This window comes from Trichechus manatus, unplaced genomic scaffold (assembly GCF_000243295.1).
Source record: "Trichechus manatus latirostris isolate Lorelei unplaced genomic scaffold, TriManLat1.0 scaffold00109, whole genome shotgun sequence".
Taxonomy (NCBI): Eukaryota; Metazoa; Chordata; class Mammalia; order Sirenia; family Trichechidae; genus Trichechus; species Trichechus manatus.
Window position 1 is genome coordinate 9,741,875 of NW_004444045.1, and position 19,324 is coordinate 9,761,198.

General features: G+C 34.6%; 1 protein-coding gene across 2 annotated transcripts in view; it reads left to right on the top strand.

Annotated features, from left to right (window-relative positions):
- Window positions 1-19,324, top strand: part of ADAM9 (ADAM metallopeptidase domain 9) — a 128,699-nt gene that overhangs the window by 75,321 nt on the left and 34,054 nt on the right. Inside the window, exons 14-17 of one of the 2 annotated variants that reach the window (XM_023737871.1) lie at window positions 2-197; window positions 7,047-7,152; window positions 12,448-12,631; window positions 17,890-18,016. In XM_023737871.1, coding sequence (XP_023593639.1) covers window positions 2-197; window positions 7,047-7,152; window positions 12,448-12,631; window positions 17,890-18,016 — 613 coding nt within the window. The remainder of the gene's footprint in view (window position 1; window positions 198-7,046; window positions 7,153-12,447; window positions 12,632-17,889; window positions 18,017-19,324) is intronic. The other variant, XM_004383416.2, reaches the window with a different exon arrangement.

Below are 19,324 nucleotides of genomic sequence, written 5' to 3' on the forward strand. Positions count from 1 at the left end.
GTTCCTTCCAGGAGGTACTTTATGCCGAGGAAAAAGCAATGAATGTGATGTTCCAGAGTATTGCAATGGTTCTTCTCAGTTCTGTCAGCCAGATGTTTTTATTCAGAATGGATATCCTTGCCAGAAAAACAAAGCCTATTGTTACAATGGCATGTGCCAGTATTATGATGCTCAGTGTCAAGTCATCTTTGGCTCAAGTAAGATAATTTGTAATTTATTACTTTGATTTTATTTATTTCTTACCTTAGTTTTTTAAGTAAAGAAAATAAAACATTATTGATAAAATTGAAGTACTCTTGGTTCTCCTCTCTACCTATCACTTCTCCTTCTTCCTTCTCTAGAGGCAGCCACGGTCACAAACTTGGTATGTATTCTTCAGTCAATGTGTTCTGCTTTTACTGTTTATCTCTATTTATCATTTCTCAATGCTGTATATAAACATTATCATTTTATAGTCTTAATAAATTCACATAAATCGTATAGGGTTCTACATGAGTCTGTTATTTGCATTGTTCACTCAAGATGCTTTTGAGATTCATCTATATTGATTCATTTAGATGTAGTTTATTAGGGTATTCCATTAGATAAATGGACCATGATTTGGTTATCCACTCTCTTACTGATATTAATTAAGATGTTTTTGTTGCTTTTCTGATTTTTCTTTTTAAAGTTTTCATTTTTACCAAAGTTACATGTACACATAGATTGAAGAGCCCAATTCTTGTGTAAGGTTTGCTATGAGAAAATAAAGCATACTTGTAACCAACATTCTCATCCCTTGAGGTAACCACTTTTACCTTTTCTGGCTGATTATTTTGTTACTTGCTCTGGGTCTTTAGATAATTTCTTGGTAATGCTACTTCTTGATTTTTCCATTAAAAAAGAAAAAAAAAAAAACCAAACCCACTACCGTCAAGTCGATTCTGACTCATGGTCTTTGTGACTATAGGACAGAGCAAACCAAAACAAAAACCAAACCCATTGCCGTTGAGTCAATTCTGACTCATAGCGACGCTATAGGACAGAGTAGAACTGCCCCATAAGGTTTCCAAGGAGCGGCTTGTGGATTCAAACTGCCGACCTTTTAGTTAGCAGCTTTAGCTCTCAACCACTATGCCCCAGGGCTCCCATCAACTATTAATTTCTCACTATAGAAGATGAAAATTTAGTTTTCTTTCCTTCTCTTCCCTCAACCCATGTCAACTATCATATCTAGGTTCATTTTCCATCCTCCATCGTCCTAATATGGATTAATTGTAATTTTAGTTCGATTAATGGTGACTATTTTTAATATAATGGCTACATTATTGCTGCTGACCACTGAGCTATGTAGTAAGTTATAATTGCCTTTTTCTTTTCCCTGGAGCTAATAATTGTCTCTTCTGTTCATATGTTTCCTTTGTTTTCTATGTACTCGCTACTAATTGAGCTGCAGATTGTTCACCAGTGGTCTAGTCTTGCCCTAAGGTGATTAGAAGCAGCAGGTATTCTATTAATTTCATCTGTCTGTTAATTTCATCTGTCTGAAGAAGTCTGACCTGGAGGCCCCTGATGCTCTTCAGTCGGTTGGTTGCCCTGTCTATGCTTCTACGTGCTCTCTAGACTCAGCTTTTACTTTGAGATCCCCTTTCATTATAATTCTGAGGTGACTTTGTCTCCCTCCTGTTTGAATCTCCCGTTTGCTATTTACCACATCTTCCTGTTGGTTAATTTCCTCTTTTACATGGAGCTCTTCCTTTAGTAGTTTCTTTAGAAAGGGTGCAGAAGTGGTAAATTTTTTTGATCCTGCAAGTCTGAAAATGTTTTTATTTTACCAAGATACTTAATTGATAGTTTAGCTGAGTTGGAAGTTATTTTTCTTCAATTTTGAAGCCATCGGTTCATTGTCTTCTGGTTTCCAGAGTTGCTGTTGAGAAATCTGAAGCCATTCTGATTCTTGTCTGTGGCCTTTTTTCCTCCTGTCTCTGGAAAAGCTTGAAAGATCATCTCTTCAAAATGTTGTGCTTTCATGTGGGTCTATATTTATCCATTGTGATGCGTACGTGGTGGGTGCATTCATTCTGGGAACTCATGTCTTTAGTTCTAGGAATTTTTCGTCTTCATATTTGTAATGGTTTCTTTTCCTGGAACACACATTATTTGGAAATTGGATTTCCCAGATTTTGAAAATCTTTTCTTTACTATCTTCCATCTTCTTTGTCTTTAGGCCCTACCTTCTGGGCAATTTCTTCAACTTTATCTTCTAATTCTTTTATTAAGTGTTTCATTTGAGGCATCATAGTTTTAGTTTTCATGAACTCTTCTGTGTTCTCTGTTTTCACACCTCTTTTTAAGAAATAATATTCTATCCTTGTTTCATGCAGAAACATCTACTATCATGTTTCTCAGTATAGTAATGATAAGTTTTCTTCTTCTTCTTTCTTTCAAGCTACCTTTTTATGTTTGTTTCAATTTTTGTCTTTCATATTTACAATTTTCCTCAGATGTCTGATAGTCCTTGGTCCAAGAGAAGAGGCTGAAGAACAGATGGATAAGTCATGGAGGAGGCATGTTATTGTAAACTTTCCTATAGAGTGATAATGGCTGAGTTTTTTAACTGGGGAAATGCCAAAATCCACATCTTCAGTTTTTTTCCTCTTGGGCTTATTAGATTCCCTGTGAAGACCTTATCTATCCAGCCTGGAGGATGAAGTCCTTGCTGCCAGCATTCTGGGAGTAGAGGAGGGAATAAGGCTGGGGATCTCAGCACTGGGTAGGCAAATGTTCCATTAATCTTCTTGTTTTTACCACACTTTTCCTGCTTTTAACTTTGTCTGGTATCTCTGAATCTTGAAACCCTGTGTTTTACTCCCTGTAGAGAATAAACCTCAAGTCTTTTGCCAGGGTAGAGAAGGGATAGTCACCTGGTTGGGTCATCTAGAGATCTGACTGCTTCTTAAATATATTTTAAACTGTTCTTCTTTATTTTAGCCATCTGTTCACCATTAATTCTGTATGTAGCAGCTTCTGATACTACCACTTTCTTATCTTTGGGGAATTCTATGATGTAAGTAAGGTTGATTTCAGCTTTCTTCACTACCAGCCTAGGATTCAGTTTTCTCAGATACGCTAAGTCATTTATTCCTTAACCATCTGCTTTTCAGCTTCTAAAAATTTGTGCTGTTTTCTCTCCTATTTTCCCTGCCTTGTGGGTTTACGAACTCAAAGAAGTCATTTTCTTTTATTAAGTGGGATATCAGGGGGCAGGGAAAACAAATTCATGTGTTTTAAACCTCTTATCTGAAGTCTACTGAGAGCTATGATTTTCAAATATATAGTCAATTAGTGCAGGTGTTACAGGTCTAGTTTTCATTCCTTTGAACTTTTGAACTTGTGGAGTTTGAGAATATAAGTTTTTCACTAGCTGGTACATTCTAAAATTCCTTGTTCTTCATAGTAAACACTAAATAAATACTTATAGAAGAAAAAAGAAGAATTTGAGATGGAACATACAAGAGAAGTTGTTAGCATTTATTATCAAGTTTGGGCCTTAAAACAACCTTGTGAAAAGCTAAGGTTCAGAGAAATAAGTGGTATTCCCAGGGTCACTAAGCCTTGGGCATGGTGAGCAAATGAAGACTCATTGCTCTAATTTTTTAAACACATCATTAAAAAGAAAATTCCATTGGTTTATTTTCTTAAATGGTAGATGGCACATGTGCTTAAAAATATTGAATATAGACAGATAAGCAAAAAGTAGAAAATAACTATTGCCTATACTCTCAATATCCCAGATTAGTAACTACTGTCAAATTTGATGAATATTTTTCAAATCTTTTTTAATGCATATACGAGTATGCATATATTATACAGAAATGGATTGGACTGATAATACTGCTTCCGAAACTGCTATTTTTTTCATAATTGACAATAAATTGTGAATACTTCTCCATGTCGTGAAGTATTTTCTAGAACATTGTATTAATGATGTACAATAATTTATTTATCCAATCAACAGTGTTGGTAGTGAATAATGTATATAGTTTAGTCTTTGCCCCAATCAATTTTTTCTTCAAGATAAATTCCCAGAAGTGGAATTGCTGTTTTAAAGGCTGTGTTGTTTAAAGGCTTTTGAGACATTCCAGATAATTTCTGGAAATATAATACCATTTTATACTCTCACTAACTGTGCTTCAGTGTGTTCAGTTTCTTCAACTATTTCCAGCACTGGGTGTTCTCATTTTTTTAAAAAAAGCACTGCTAATATAATTAACTTGCAACATATATTTTTGCTATCTTTAATATGTGTCTTAATTACTAGTGGGTTTGAGTGAATTTTTTTCATATTTATGTTGGCCATTTGTATTTTTTGTATATGTTTTGACTGTCTGTTTTTCATTTTTCTACTGAGATATTTATTCCTTAATGCTATTTTAGAAGTTTTTCTTTTTAAGTTTAAGGATATTGATCATTTTTCATATATTGCAAACATTGGTTCCCGTTTTATTCTTTATCTTTTAATTTTGGTTATGTTGTTTTCTTGACATAATTAAAATTTTTCTCATTTAATTTATCTTTTCATTTATAGTTTCTTCCTTTTGTGTTATGCTTAGAAATTCCTTCCCCTTACTCAAAGTATATAATTGGTCTTCTAGTATTCTTATGATTTAATTTTGCATAGTCAAGTCTTTAATTCTTCTGGGATTTTTGGAATGATTCTGTTTTCCTACCAATTTGAAATAACACTTTTATCAACATACCAAAACATCATGTATACTTGCATCCTTTTATGAAATTATTTGATGGGAAGTTCTGACTTTTAGTGTTACTCCATACTCCGTAGGCTAGAGTACATGCTACTAGGACTTCAGTGTAGCTAGAGCAGATGCTGCCCTTGAGGGACCTAGAAGAGATGAGGCAAGAGAGACTATTTCAAAAATTTGGACCCTATTGTCCAGGTTGCTAACCTTAACCTTTTTTTGGATGTGAATTCCAGGTTAAGATTTTCTGGTCTAGGTAGTAGGGAAACACTGAAGGATCTTAAGAATGGAAGTGACATATTAGATTTGTTTTGGGGATTTCTGGCAACATTGTGGAGAATAGTTTTGAGGGAGTAGAAAAGTATCAGGTAGCTTCTGTTTGGCAGTTCTAGTGAGAAGTGGTGGGGAGTTTACATGGTAGCACCTTTAGTCAGCCTTGATTACACATGGGTGCTAGCAGTGTTTCAACAGTGGTAGTCTTCATTGTGTTACATGGTTGGGTTTCCTTTCTTAGCTTTAGATGATTGAGGCTGCTCAGGGAAAAGGTTGCAATTCCATAGAAGTAGATCACTTTGACTAACACTTGGCAGTGATTGTTCATGCCAAAACCCTACTGGAATCCTGTTTTCCCATCTTTTTCTCTGTTTGTCTTGAGTCAATAGGAATAGCAACAACAACAACATTTTCAACTGAATGAAACATGTAAGTGCCATATGTTTGTTGAGGGTTGTCTTTAATAGAGGAGAGAGAATAGAGAGTTAATAATAGCTTTTCTGTTTCCCTTTAAAAGGCTACGGGAAACTATATTTATTACCTGTTAGGGTGTGGGACACTCAGTAGGTGATTAATACATATTAAATTAAGGAAGGAAGAAAGACCCAAATCCTCACTTTCCTTCTTCTGTTTTTATTTTTCATTTAGTTAAGAAGATCAGTGACTGGTATAGCACTGGATTTCTCTGAAGCCAGAGTTACTGATTTTGAACAGACTTCTGTGGTCCCTGGTTTCTGTGGTACTCCTCATCTTAAAGGGATAGGGGCTGAGGAGAGAAGACTGAGAAATAAGTGGGACAGCTTGTTGGGATAGGGTAGTGGACTTTCGTCAACTTCTGATATATTTCACGGGAATAGGCAGGTTATTCCAGACTAAAAAGTGATTACCGATTTTAATGAAGTAAATTTAATGTTTTTAGTGAAGTAAATACTATTATTTAGCAGAGATACTACTGTCATAGAGGACTGCGAAAAAGTCTAGGACTAAGGGAACTAGAATTGTTTTTTTCTTTGTAGATTATCTGGAATTTCTATAATTATTTCTGTTCTGTAGGAGGGCTTATGCTTTGCCATGTTACATTTATCCTGTACAGGTATTCTGAATTCATTTTTCATATTGCTCCATCCTCAATCTCTTTTTTGTTCCAACTCCTTTCACTCTGTTTTTTTTTTTTTTTTTTTTTTTTGATTAAACAGCATAGCACTAGATATGTAAGATAGGCAAGTGCATTGCCTTTATTAAAGAGGAAGTATTGGCATTTTGCTTTAAAAATATGTCCAAATAAAGTATTTTTAGGAATGTATGGAGTCCTTGGGGTAGTGCAAATGGTTAACATGCTTGGCTGCTAACTGAGTGTTTGGAGGTTTGAGGTCATTCAGATGCCTGGTGAAAAATTAGCCATTGAAAACCCTGTGGAGCACAGTTCTACTCTGATACACACATGGGGTTGCCATGATTTGGAGTCAACTTGCCGGCAACTGGTTTGGCTTTTTTTAATAATTAATTGGAAAAATTGAATATTAAATGATGAATGTATAAAGTATAGGAAAGCAAGAGTAAGTTAATATTTTGTCATTTGTCATGACTGTCAACCCTCTAATTAATAGGAATACCTCAACTAAGTATCCATATATAGTAAAAAACAAATAATAACAGCTGGTATGTTTTCATCAGCCCTTCCCAGCCTGATCTAACTGGTAGAGCAGTAGATATGTATTTGAGAGCAATGAGAATGAATATGCTGAAAATGGTACCATACTGTGCATGGTTTTCAATTTATTTATAATTCCATCTGTTTAATGACATTTATGTTAGGGCCTGAGTGTTTGAGGCCAGGCCAACTTTAAGTACAGTCTCAACTTTATGTTTTATTGTTAGGTATAAGTGTGGAACAAAAATGTTTTTTCTGTAAAGCCTGAAACTTTTTCAGAAGTGTTAAGGCAGTCATCCAGGTGTATGGACTGTCATAGGACACATTTTTATTTCTGAATTTAATTGACATTAATTTTTTTCTTTTTTTTTTTAATATTTCAGAAGCCAAGGCTGCCCCAAGAGATTGTTTCATTGATGTGAATTCTAAAGGTGACAGATTTGGCAATTGTGGTTTCTCTGGCAATGAATATAAGAAGTGTGCCACTGGGTAAGTGGAAGTGAGGTTATGAAGGAATAGGAAAGATTATAAGACCAGTCATGTCCAGGATTTTTTTATAACTCTTTGTAACTGTGACTTTCTCCACCTTAAATACCTATCTTTTCAAACTTACAATTTGGTTACACAAGATTTCAGAGAGATTCTGGTGTTAGGAACAGAAGTGGTAAAATAATTCATCCCTTTTCTAAAGCTGTCTATAATCTAGTCATTTTTAAAAATCTTCTTTGTTTGTCCTTGATCTACGATAAGAACCCCAACCAAACACCCTTTTCCTCTTTTACTTTCACTAAAACATCATTAAAGTTTCCTGCAAAATTAGTTCTGGACTTCATTATTTTCTTCTAGCTCTACATAATTTTAAAGTGGTGAATGAAGACTTTGTTTATGTAAGTAACATTTGCTTATTGTAAAAAATTAATAATATCAAAAAGTTTTAAATGAGAAAAAATTCATCATAGTCTCAATCCATATATATTCATTATTTTGGTGTAATTTCCTCCCTTTTTTTGTTTCTGTGCAGAATATGTACACACACTGCCACTTTACATGATCGGGTTTATTCTGTAATACTGTGCATTTTCTCTACCCTCTCCACCTCTTACACCACACCTCACCAGTTACGCTAAAGCAGCTGTAGTGAAACTGTGTTTGCTAAGAAGAAATAGCAACAGTGACCTCCCTGTCACTAAATCCAACAGATGTTTTTAGGTCTTCATCTTACTTGACCTTTAAGTAGCATTCAACTATATTGGTTTCTTTCCTGAAGAAAACTCTTCTTTGGGCTTTTATGTAGAACTTTCTTCTAGTATTTCTTCTATGTTTTGGATGCTCCTTTAATGTGTTTTTTTGTAGGCTCACTTTTCTCTACCTAGCCATTAAATGCTGGAGTTTTTCAAGAGCTCAGGCCTAGCGTCTCCTTTCTTTTCATTCTGTATTCTGTCCACATACGATTTTATTCTCTTCTGTGGCTTCATTTGCCATTTCTATGAGATGTTTCAGCCATACTGACCTCCATGTGGCCTTCTGCCATGGGGCTTCTGTACACCTTCAGCAGGACATGCTCCTCTCCCCCCTCTTAACCTAGTTAATTCCTGTTCATCCTCCAGATCTCAGTTCAAGTATGACTTCTCTAAGGAAGCCTTCCTCAACTTCCTTGACAAAGTCAGATAGCCTTCTTATGAGTGTTCCTAATGTTGTGTACTTCTTTTTCATAGAGTTTTATATATTGTACTTTCATTGTTGTTCAATTCAAAATATTTTCTAATTTAAATTGTGATTTCTGCATTGCTTCATGGATTATTAAAAATGGATTGCTTCATTTCCAAATATTTGGGTATATTCTGGTTATCTTTTTGGTTTCGATTTCAAGTTTAATTCCATTGAGGGTAGAGAATGTACTTTATATGATTTCATTTCTTTGCAAGTTTTTGAGATGTGCGTTATTATACTGGATATGACACATTTTGGTTAATGTAATGTTCCACATGCAACTGAAAAAATGCGTATTTTATAGCAGTTGGGTATGTTATTCTACAAATGTCAAGTTAATTAGTAGTCTTATTCAAATCGTTTATATCTTTGGTGTTTTTTTTTTTTTTGATGTTTGTTCTTTCAGTCCTGAGGGAGGCATGTTAAAATCTCTAGATGTGATTTTGAATTTGTCTGTTTCTCCTTTTAATCCTGTTAGTTTTTGCTCTGTATGTTTTGAGCTTATGTTATTAGGTGCATACTTATTTAGGATTGTTATGACCCTTTTATTGTTACAAAATGTTCTTTATCTCTAGAATATTCTTTTGTGGCATTTTTCACACCTTTATTTGTTCATGTAAATGCTTGGTTATTGCCTTTCTCACTGAACTGTAAGCTCGAGGTCAGCAGTTTATCTTCCATACCTAACATCATATCTAGCAAATAATATGTGCCTATTAAATATTTTTGAGTGGATGAATGAAGGAACATATGATATACCTAATGGGCAGAGAATTAATATAACTGATGGAATGAACTGACCTAAAACCTAGTGATAAGTAGATTAATGCAGAGTTGGAGTGAGCTTACAGACGTGTCTTGTCCTTGTCTTATTTTCATATTTTTATGAAAGTGTACGAACTACACTTATCACATTTATAAATTACTGGATAGCTGATTCAAAAACATTTCATAATAGTAATATAAGGACTTTGCTCTGCCACCTGTCCTCTCAGGCAATCATGTTGGAGCATCTGGGCTCACTGCCCACACAAGTGGATTTGATTACAAGGCCGGAAGCTTGCTGAACAGATGTTTCAGGGAATTATTCTTTTTTCTGCAGTAGTTGAACAGTTTGGATGGACTGTCTATATAGTTATGGCCCGATTTGCTTTTTCATGTTTGCTGATACTTCCTCCTTGGCTAATACTGATATTACCCCTCAAGTGGTTACCTGTTCAAGATTCAGGAACAAAAGACAAGAATCCAGGGGATAGAAAAATTAAGAGGCATGCTAAAAATAATTGATTGGAGTTTTTGTAGTTCAGCTTTACTACAGTATCCACTTTTGTCTGGCGTGAGATGAGCTAAATTGCTTTCCTGCCCAAAACATGAGTTAAAAACCACCTATGTTGTTATGACACAGCTATTGGTAGATTAAGTTATTTTTATGTTTCATTTCTAACCCAATTGGGTTTTGATCTATAAATAGTTTAGGCCTTCTTTTCATAATCTTGCTCTGAAATGGAGAACAGAAAACACAAGTCTGCAGTTTTTTTCAGGTCTAATAAATATGAAGAATAAATGGCCTCGTAAATGATAGTACAATTTAACTATCAAAGTTTTATAATTCATCAAGTAAACTGTTTAATATTTTCAATTAAAACTCATAGCACCAAAAAAAAAAAAAAATCGAAAATTTGAAGTTAAACTCTTAGGATTTGATTGCTGATTAAACCACTTAACATGTCTTAAACTCTGGGCAAGTTACTTTATTTACATACCTTATTTTTCTCCTCTGTAAAATGGGGATAATAATCGTATCTATTTCTAAAGTGTTGTTTTGAAGAATGAATGAATTTGATGTTAGTACTAACTAGAGTGTCTGGTTCATTGTAGCACCCTTCATCATCATTGTTATCATCATCACTATCTTTATTATCATCTTCCTCCTCATAGAAAATGTGTAAAATGTAGAAAAGTCTAAAGACAGTAATCAGACATGGTCCTACCATCCAGAGATACTCTCTTAAATTTTTACTATACTTCCTTCTCATGTGTATGTATGTATGCATATGTATATATGCATACATAAACATATATAAACATGCATATATATGTATACTCAGAGAGTCACATCTGTATATATAAACAAAAATGCATAGTATGATTTATACTGTTTTATAAATTGATGTATTCACTTTCATTATATTAAGAACATTTTGGGGGATGTACCAAGCTTCATTTAACTATTTCTTTATATTAGAAATTTAGATTGTTTTTATTAATTTTACATTTTAAACAAGGCTGTGATAAACACTGTTTCAATATTTCTTTCTCTAGTAGTTTCCTTAACAGATTTATCTTGGTCAAAAGATATGGATGGTTTTAAGGGTTTTCATAGATACTTGCAAATTGAACTTCAAAATGTTGAACTAGTTTTATGCTCCCATTATGCCCTCACCAGCTCAGGATATTATCTTACTTGTAAAGTGTTTTCCAATTTGTTATCTTAAATAGGTATTTTGCTTTTGTCTTAGATGAATTTGTAAATAATTATATAAATTGTTTTTGTGTTTAAAAAAATGTTTAAAGGGATACAGAGAAAATGTTGCTTCCACTCCAGTCCTCTTTTTCCCTGTTCCCACCCTAACCCCCAGGTAACTATTTCTTTTAGCTTCTTGTGTGTCCTTGCAGCAGTTCTTTATGCAAATATATAATCTTTTCCCCCCACTCTATTCTCATCCTCCTGTTGTGCAGGTTGCATACACTGTTCTGCATCTTGTGTTGTTCCCTTTCACTGAAACGAATACCTTCTCTCTCAGTGTGATCTATTTAAACTTTTTAAATGAAAAATTTCGAAATACAGAGGAGTAGAAAGAACAATATGATGAACGCCTATTTACCCTAGAGTAAAACATGGTTAATATTTTACCATATTTGCTTTTCTGTACTTTGGTGAACCATTTTTAAGTAACTTAAAGGCATTATGATACTTTACTCCTAAATTCTTCAGTATTCATCTCCAACAAATAAGGCTGTGTACAATATTATAACACCTAACAAAAATTAACAGTTTCCAAATATCATCTAATACCTGTTCAATATTAAAAGTTCCTTAGTTGCCCTCAGATTGTCTTTCTTAGCTAGCTTTTTTTCTACGTCAGGACTCAATCAAAGACCATACAGTGCATCTGGTTGTCATGTCAGTTAAATCACTTTTAATCTAAAACATCTTCTTTCACTTTATTTTTTTTTCAATCACATTGATCTGTGGGAATGACTGGGCCAGTAATCTTCTAGAATGGCCCATGTTCTGGATTTGTTTGATAATTTCTTCTCAATGTTGCTTAACTTGTCTCGAACAATATTTTCTTTAAATCAGAAGTTGAATCCAAGTCATAGTTAGATTCAGATTAAATATTTTTGACAAGAAAATGTCGTAAGTAGTATATCAGGAAGCAGAAAATGCCATGTTGTCTTGCTATTAGTGATACTAAGTGGCGATGACCAGATCTCGTTATTGTAAAGTTACGCTTTCCCCTTGCAGCTATCAGTGATGATTTTGTACCATATGAATATCCAGTTCCCCGCCAACATTTACCTCATGGTTTAGCATGCATTGATAATCCTTGCCTGAGGCAATTATTTTATTTGGCATTACCATAAATTTCTTTTATTAATAAATCAATGAACATCTCTTCTTAGCTTTGTTGGCTGTTTGCATTCCTTATTTTGTGAATTGCCTATTTAGGTCTTTGCCCAGTTTTTCTGTTGAAGTAGTTATCCTTTCAGACCAAACCTGTTGCAGTCAAGTCAATTCCGACTCATAGTGATTCTACAGAACAGAGTAGAAGAGTAGAACTGCCCCATAGGGCTTCCAAGGAGCAACTGAGGGATTCAGACTGCCAACCTTTTAGTTAGGAGCCGAGTTCTTAACCACTGTCCCACCAGGGCATACATATATGCGTACGTACGTGTGTATGTGTGTGTGTGTGTGTGTGTGTGTGTGTGTGTGTGTGTGTACTTTTTGGTTGGTTGTGTGTATATACACTGAACACATTTTATGTTTGCATTATCTTTCAACTTTTATAGGAATGCTTTGTGTGGAAAGCTTCAATGTGAGAATGTACAAGGCATGTCTGTATTTGGAGTTGTGCCTGCTATTATTCAAACCCACCATAGAGGCACAACATGTTGGGGTGTGGATTTCCAGCTAGGATCCGATGTTCCAGATCCTGGGATGGTGAATGAAGGCACACAATGTGGTGTTGGAAAGGTAATCAGAATGTTTTCTATTTACAAAGTAAACTTTAAATATTTGTTTTAATCTTTATATAAATTAAGTGACTGCTCTTTTTTGTTTGTAAAAGAATTTCATGTTTATTATAGAGATTTTGGAAAATACAAAGCTACCAAGAAGAAAATTAAGAACAACTATAATCCTACCATCCAGATTTCATCACTGAGAATCATATATTATAACCATATTTTATACTGTATAATATACTGTGCACAACTTCCTCCCCTGTCAATGTTCTATAATTTTGTAACCATCTTCCTGTTATTGGGACACTTAGATGATTTCCAGGATTTTGTGTGTGTACATATATGTGTGTGTGTACGTGTGTGTGTGTGTGTGTGACTAGAATTATGACAGTGCTTGTCCTGTCCATGTCCCTTTCTACCTTGGCCACAGTTGTTTGTATCACATGTGAGCGCAGAGTTAGCCAATCCATGACTTGTTTCCAGTGGTTTTATATAAGAAGATGAGCTGGGCCAGATTCCTTTTCCAGAAATATATGATTAGAAAGGTAATTAAGAAACAATATTTAGAACAAAGCAATAATCAAAATTCTACATATCAAAACTTGGGGGATGCAATTAATATAGTACTTAGGTGGAAATTTATAGCCATAATTTAACTTGAACTCAACTCAAGTTACAAAATAAAGCTTGGGTAAAACCAAGGAGAGTAGAAGAGTACAAAAGATACTTTGAGGGAGCAGGATTGTTGAGTAAGTAGAGGAAACGATCTCAGACAGAGAATAGAGGAAGCAAGAGAGAACACAATTGATGAATTATGTGGCCCCTGAAGAGATAGATAGGTGGACTGTGAAGTTATCTCAGTTTGCAGTTTCCATTCTGTTCCTCATTTCTCTTTACAAAAAGACTTATATTTTTGTGTGTGTTCTTACAACTAAATAAACTTGACCACTGCAGCTATTACAATAAATGCTGGGAGAAACAGCTTTATAAATACAAATTTCAGAACATCCCTTGATTGTTTTCTGAAGTTAAACTACTATAATGATGTATATACTTTTAAGATTTTAGGTATAGGTTTGTCAAATTGCTCTTTAGGAACGTTTTTACTTGTTTACCTTTGACAAGTGTTTTCATTTCTCCATACCGTTGCCAAGATTAGCTCTTATGTTTAAAACCTTCATTGGTGATTTCCTTTTTATTTCTGTTTTTTTAAATTTTATTTTAATATTTAATTAGTGATTTTGAAATTTTTTTGCCTATATTTCTTCTTTTGTGATTTGCTTGTTGATATTGTCTATTTTAAGATTAGGATGTTTTTCTTGTGGTTTGGAAGAACTTTAGTTATGTTATATATAATGTAATATATATAATATTTTTGCCCAGATTATTGCTTGCCTCTTAATTTTGTTTTTAGTATGTTTTGTCATGCAAGATATTTGTATTTTTATGTATTCTTATCTGTTATTCCTTTCCTTTTCAACTTACATATTTTGAAATACCTTTTTCAACATAGTATCAGATCATTATTCTCTTCTGTTTTGTGATATATTATTTGTTTCTTATTTTAATACTTGTCTTTGTAGTCCACTTGGAATATTTGTGTATGTATAATATGAGGTGGGCACATATTCTTTTTATTTCTTTTGTCATTTGTTTATTAAAAAATGATTACTATATGCCAAGTTCTAATGCTATCTTTTTCAGAATGGCTTATTGTTTGCCTTAACAATCTGAATTATAATCTTCTCTTTTAATTTGAAATCCCATCTGAATTATTCATTTAATTTTTACATATACTTGGATTTAGTCTTTTTTTTCCTTCCTTCATGTCCATTGATCTGTTGATTAACCATGTGTCTGTATTGCCCTGCCTTAATTTTGATAGTTTCATAATATCTTTTTAATTTCTGGTAGTACAAATCCCCCCTTATTCGTTTCTCATAGTTTCTCTGGCTATCTTTATTCATTTATCATCACAGATGAATTTGAGATCATTTTGTCAAGGTGCAATATTAAAAAAAAAAAAAAGGCCTTTTGGAATTTTGGTTGGGATGGCATTAAATTTATAATGGGGAAAACTGACTACTTTATTGAGTCTTCCCATAGAAGAACATGGTATGTCTCTCCATATTTTGGGGGGATCTTCTTTTAAAGATTTAGTTATAGAGGTCCTTTCTATTTTTTGTTAGTTTTATTTCTAGATATTTTATACTTTTATTGCTATTATGAATAGGCTTTTTTCTCATATTTTCTAATTTGTTATTGGTAAGAAAAGCTATTAGATTTATATGTTATGTATTTAACTTGTTATTATTGGTATTCAGAAAAAAATATCAATTTGTATTTTTTTTTTAGCAGCCGCATACTTAGTGTTCCGTATTTTTGTCGTTGATTATGTTAGAGTTTTCTAGGTAAATAGTCATCATCTATAAATGGTAAAATTTTGATTTCTTTCTGGTATTTTAATTCAGGTTTTTTTTTTTCCTTGTGTAATAGCAATGATGAAACTTTCAGAATAATTTTAAGTAATAATGATAGTGTTCATCTTTTCTTTGTCCCTAATTTGAGTGGGAATGAATCTAGCCTGCCAAGATTAAATATGATTTTGGCTATTGGCTTGAGATAGTATTTGTCATTTAAATGGTGTATCCTTTTAATCTTAATTAGTATGAACAAAAATGGATTTTAAATTTTACAAGTAGTTTTTTTTGACAGCCATTGAAATAATCATTTTTTCCCTTTGATCTATTGATATGGTTTATATTAATAAATTCCCTAACATTAAAGCATCTTTACATTTCTGGAACAAACACTGGCAATGTTATATTATTCCTTAGATATATTCCTGGATTCTATTTACTGATGATTGTACGTCTGTATATCTGAAGCTGTGTTCTTATGATATTTTTTGGAATGTATGAAATTTTATTCTGTAGATTATAGTTCGTACTCTTAAATCTCACAAAAACCCAGCTAAGACTGGATTAAAATACAAAAGGAAATTTAATGATCCAAAGCACAGAATCAAAAAGCTTTGGGAGTCAGAATCTCAGATAATATTCCTATGATTTTTTTCCTACCGTCTCTTTCAACTGTTTCTCTCTCAATGGCTCTATTTCCTTCTACTGCACGCAGACCTTTACCATATAGCAGGGAAGAACCCATCTCACATTTTTCCAGCACCCTGAGGTAGCTGGTTTATTTTTCCTACAGCTAGAAATGAAGACATCCTGGAAAAGGACTATAAGGCGAAGCTTGAAGAGCCGATTGTAAAGCTGAGAAGTAAAGCTGAATGATTGGTAGCACCTGATCTACATGCTTTACCACGAGCTTAACACTCTGCTTAAGCCAGGGCTGTGAAGGGGAGGTGTTAAGAAACTTTGCCATAAAAAAAGAAATGGGAAAGCTCTGGGTAGAAGATAAGCAAATAAGCAAATAAAACAAATAAACAAACAAAAATAATAGTCACAAAGACCGCTACAGTCAAGTCTTGTTATTACCTCTCTTTGTTTTCTGCACTTGCACATATCTGAGGTTAGGCGTTAGTGGGAGCCTCAAGAACGGACTTTTGTTTGTGGAGGAGGATAGTATTCATTTGTGCCTCTTCTCATGTAGCTTTCATTCTTGAGTTGTGTTTCCTACTCAGTGTTTTTTTTTTTTTTTTTAACTTCTCTCTCTCTCTTTCGATATCAGCATAAGTGAAAAATATTGGTCAATTACTACAGATTAATGAAATTTAGTGTAAAAAGGTGAATTGGAAAAAACAGAGTTTGGCAAAAGATGGTAGATAGCAATATTCATGTATCTTTCTTGCCCCAAACCTCTCAAAATATAAAGGAGCAAATAGGGAATAAGCCCTAAAGAGCAAAATGTAGGAGATTTCATCAGTAGATAAAGATTTCAACGCAGTTTTAAAAAGCGGAAGAGGATGAACAACAGTTTGACTAAGTAGTGGGACCTGCAACTTGAAGTGCAAATAGAGGGGACATGAACAAGAAAGAAGACTTGCAGAACCCTCAACAGACTCATGGTTTTAAGTACTGGGTACAGCTGAGTGGGATGAAGCATGGGACTGAAATGGATTAATCTTAGTCTACACATGGAGAGGCTAGCCTCTCAGCCTGCTTCTCCTACCCTGTCTACAAAACACCAGTGACGAGTTGCCTATTCCTCTAGATAGGAGACCAGAAGATAGACTTTGTGATATTATTTGATATTATTTTTAGTGGTGCTTGTATGAGATGCCTACCTCTGTATCCATTTACCCTTGTACACAGTTCCACTGAAGTACAGATGGACTATTATTTAAATTTGGACAATTCTCTGAGAAAGTTGAACAAAAAGAGACAGAAAAATATGAGAGAAAAGATAAGAGACTGAGAGGACCAGTTAATGAGTTCTAAAAGCCAGCTAATTGGGTTTAGAGAAAGAAAACAGAGAAAATGAATAATTTTGAAGTTTCAGAGTACTGGTGAAGACAAATCCTGGCAACAGCCAGAGACAAAAACACAAACCAAAACAAAAATAGGTTATATACAATGGAATGAGATTCAGAACTGAATTCTGAAAGACAGAGGAGCTATACTTCCACATTTCTGAAGGATTCTCAAATTCTCAAGAGTTCTTTACATAGCCAAAGTATCAATCAAATGAGAGGGTACAATGAAAACATTTCTGACATTCAGAGACTCAGGAAATTTATCTTTTGTTTATCCATTCTTAGGAAATCACCTAAAGGTAGTGTTCTAGCAAATGAGGATGTAACCAAAAAGAGGAAGAATTGTAGTACAAGAAACAGGAGACTGTCAAAGCGAAATTCCAAGATAACAGGCCAGGAGAGCAGTCAGTTTAGGCTGGAGTGAGAGGACCCTATAGGGAAGTTTCTAGAGAAAGAGGGAACTTGAAAGAGGCAATGACACAGTAGCCTTTTTGGGGGGGCAGGGAGAGAATATTGAGGATATAATCAAGGCCAATTGTGAAAAAAGAAAGACAAGTATTAGCTGTAGTAAAAACAAAAAGCTACACGAGAAAGGAAATAAACTCAGTGTTGACATCTACAGTGTTTGTGTCTTAATTGTTGGCAGGGATACTTACTCTCCACTTCACACATTTTCTTGTGGAGGAACTTCTGTTAGAATAACACCCCCAGCCTCAATCTGATCCTCCTTCACTTCTCGCCGAGGGAGGACAAGTGACTGATCCAGAGGATGAGTTTGGGAGAAGACACTGGGCATGGGTGGCTCAGTCCCTTCTGTCTTCTCTTTTCAGATGTGCCTGCCTGCAGAGAGGGTGCATTCTGGTCTGCTCTCTCAGCCATGCAGTAAACTTAGCAGGGCAGGCTCTGCTTCTGTGGGGGGAGGCCTGTGGTTGTCCAGAGCAGCCTGTGACTGGGCAGGTAAGTTTGACTCTGGGGTACAGTATTCTGATGCCCATAGTTGCTGTGTTCTTAAAGCATGTTAAACAGCTTTATCAGTAATTAAGGTGATAGTTTGATCTCCAGTTGTCAGTCTCCTGTGTCTTCTCTCACCTGGTTCTGAACTTGCTCAGGGAATAGTGAGTGGGGTGTTAGGTGTGGACTCGATAATACCTCAGTATTAATGACGTAAATATTAAGTAGTATTTACTTAGAGAAAGTGGAGGAGGGGCAATAAAGGTTGTGTAAGAAAGCTAAATTCTTATCTGTCATAAAATACGTCAGTAGATCATGTCTAAAATAGATAAATCAAAAAACTAGCAGTGTGAATGTACTGTTTCAAAGCAGGGAGATAATTGTTAGAAACAGTGGTTGCCTCTAGATAGCTAGAATGGCAGATCAGGGAAGAGTGGTTTTTCGTCATAAGCTTTTCAGCATTATTTGGTTTTTAGCCATGTGCACGCATTATTTGGATTTAAAAAATTAAAGGAAAAAACAAAAAGCAATTGGTAACCCATTCTTTAGAAGTGATGATTGAAGTGTTCTGTCAACTTGATTGAGACTAGCATAGCATTGACATTCAGACTTTGACAATGATAGGCTGAGTGAATGAATCTACAGTGGGAAGAATTCATGATAATAGTTTACTGTAGTACTTAAAAATCTGTGTCGCCAAACTTGTGAGATTTTTCTCTGAAACTTGATATAATAGAAAGCATGCTGCTTGCCTTGTCTGAAAGTAATAACCAACAAAACATGCCTTTTTCTTTCCCCAAAATGTAACATATGAGAAGGCAATTTTTTTTTAATTGCTTTAAATGGAAGTATAGTTCAAGTTAGTTTCTCATACAAAACTTTATACACACACTGCTATGTGACCGTAGTTGCTCTCCCCATACTGGGACAGCACACTCTACCTTTCCACCCCTAATTTCCCATGTCCATTCAACCACCTCCTGTCCCTTTCTGATTTCCCATCTCTCCTCTGGACAGGAGCTGCCCATTTAGACTCATGTATCTACTTGAGCTAAGAAGCACACTCTTCACGAGTATCATTTTATGTCTTGTAGTCCAGTCTAATCTTTGTCCGAAGAGTTGGCTTTGGGAATGGTTTTAGTTTTGGGCTAACAGAGAGTCCAGGGGCCATGTCTTCCAGGGTCCCTCCAGTCTCAATCAAACCATTAAGTCTGATCTTTTTACTAGAATTTGAGTTCTGCACCCCACTTTTCTCGTGCTCCATCAGGGACTCTCTGTTGTGTTCCCTGTCAGGGCGGTCATTGGTGGTAGCTG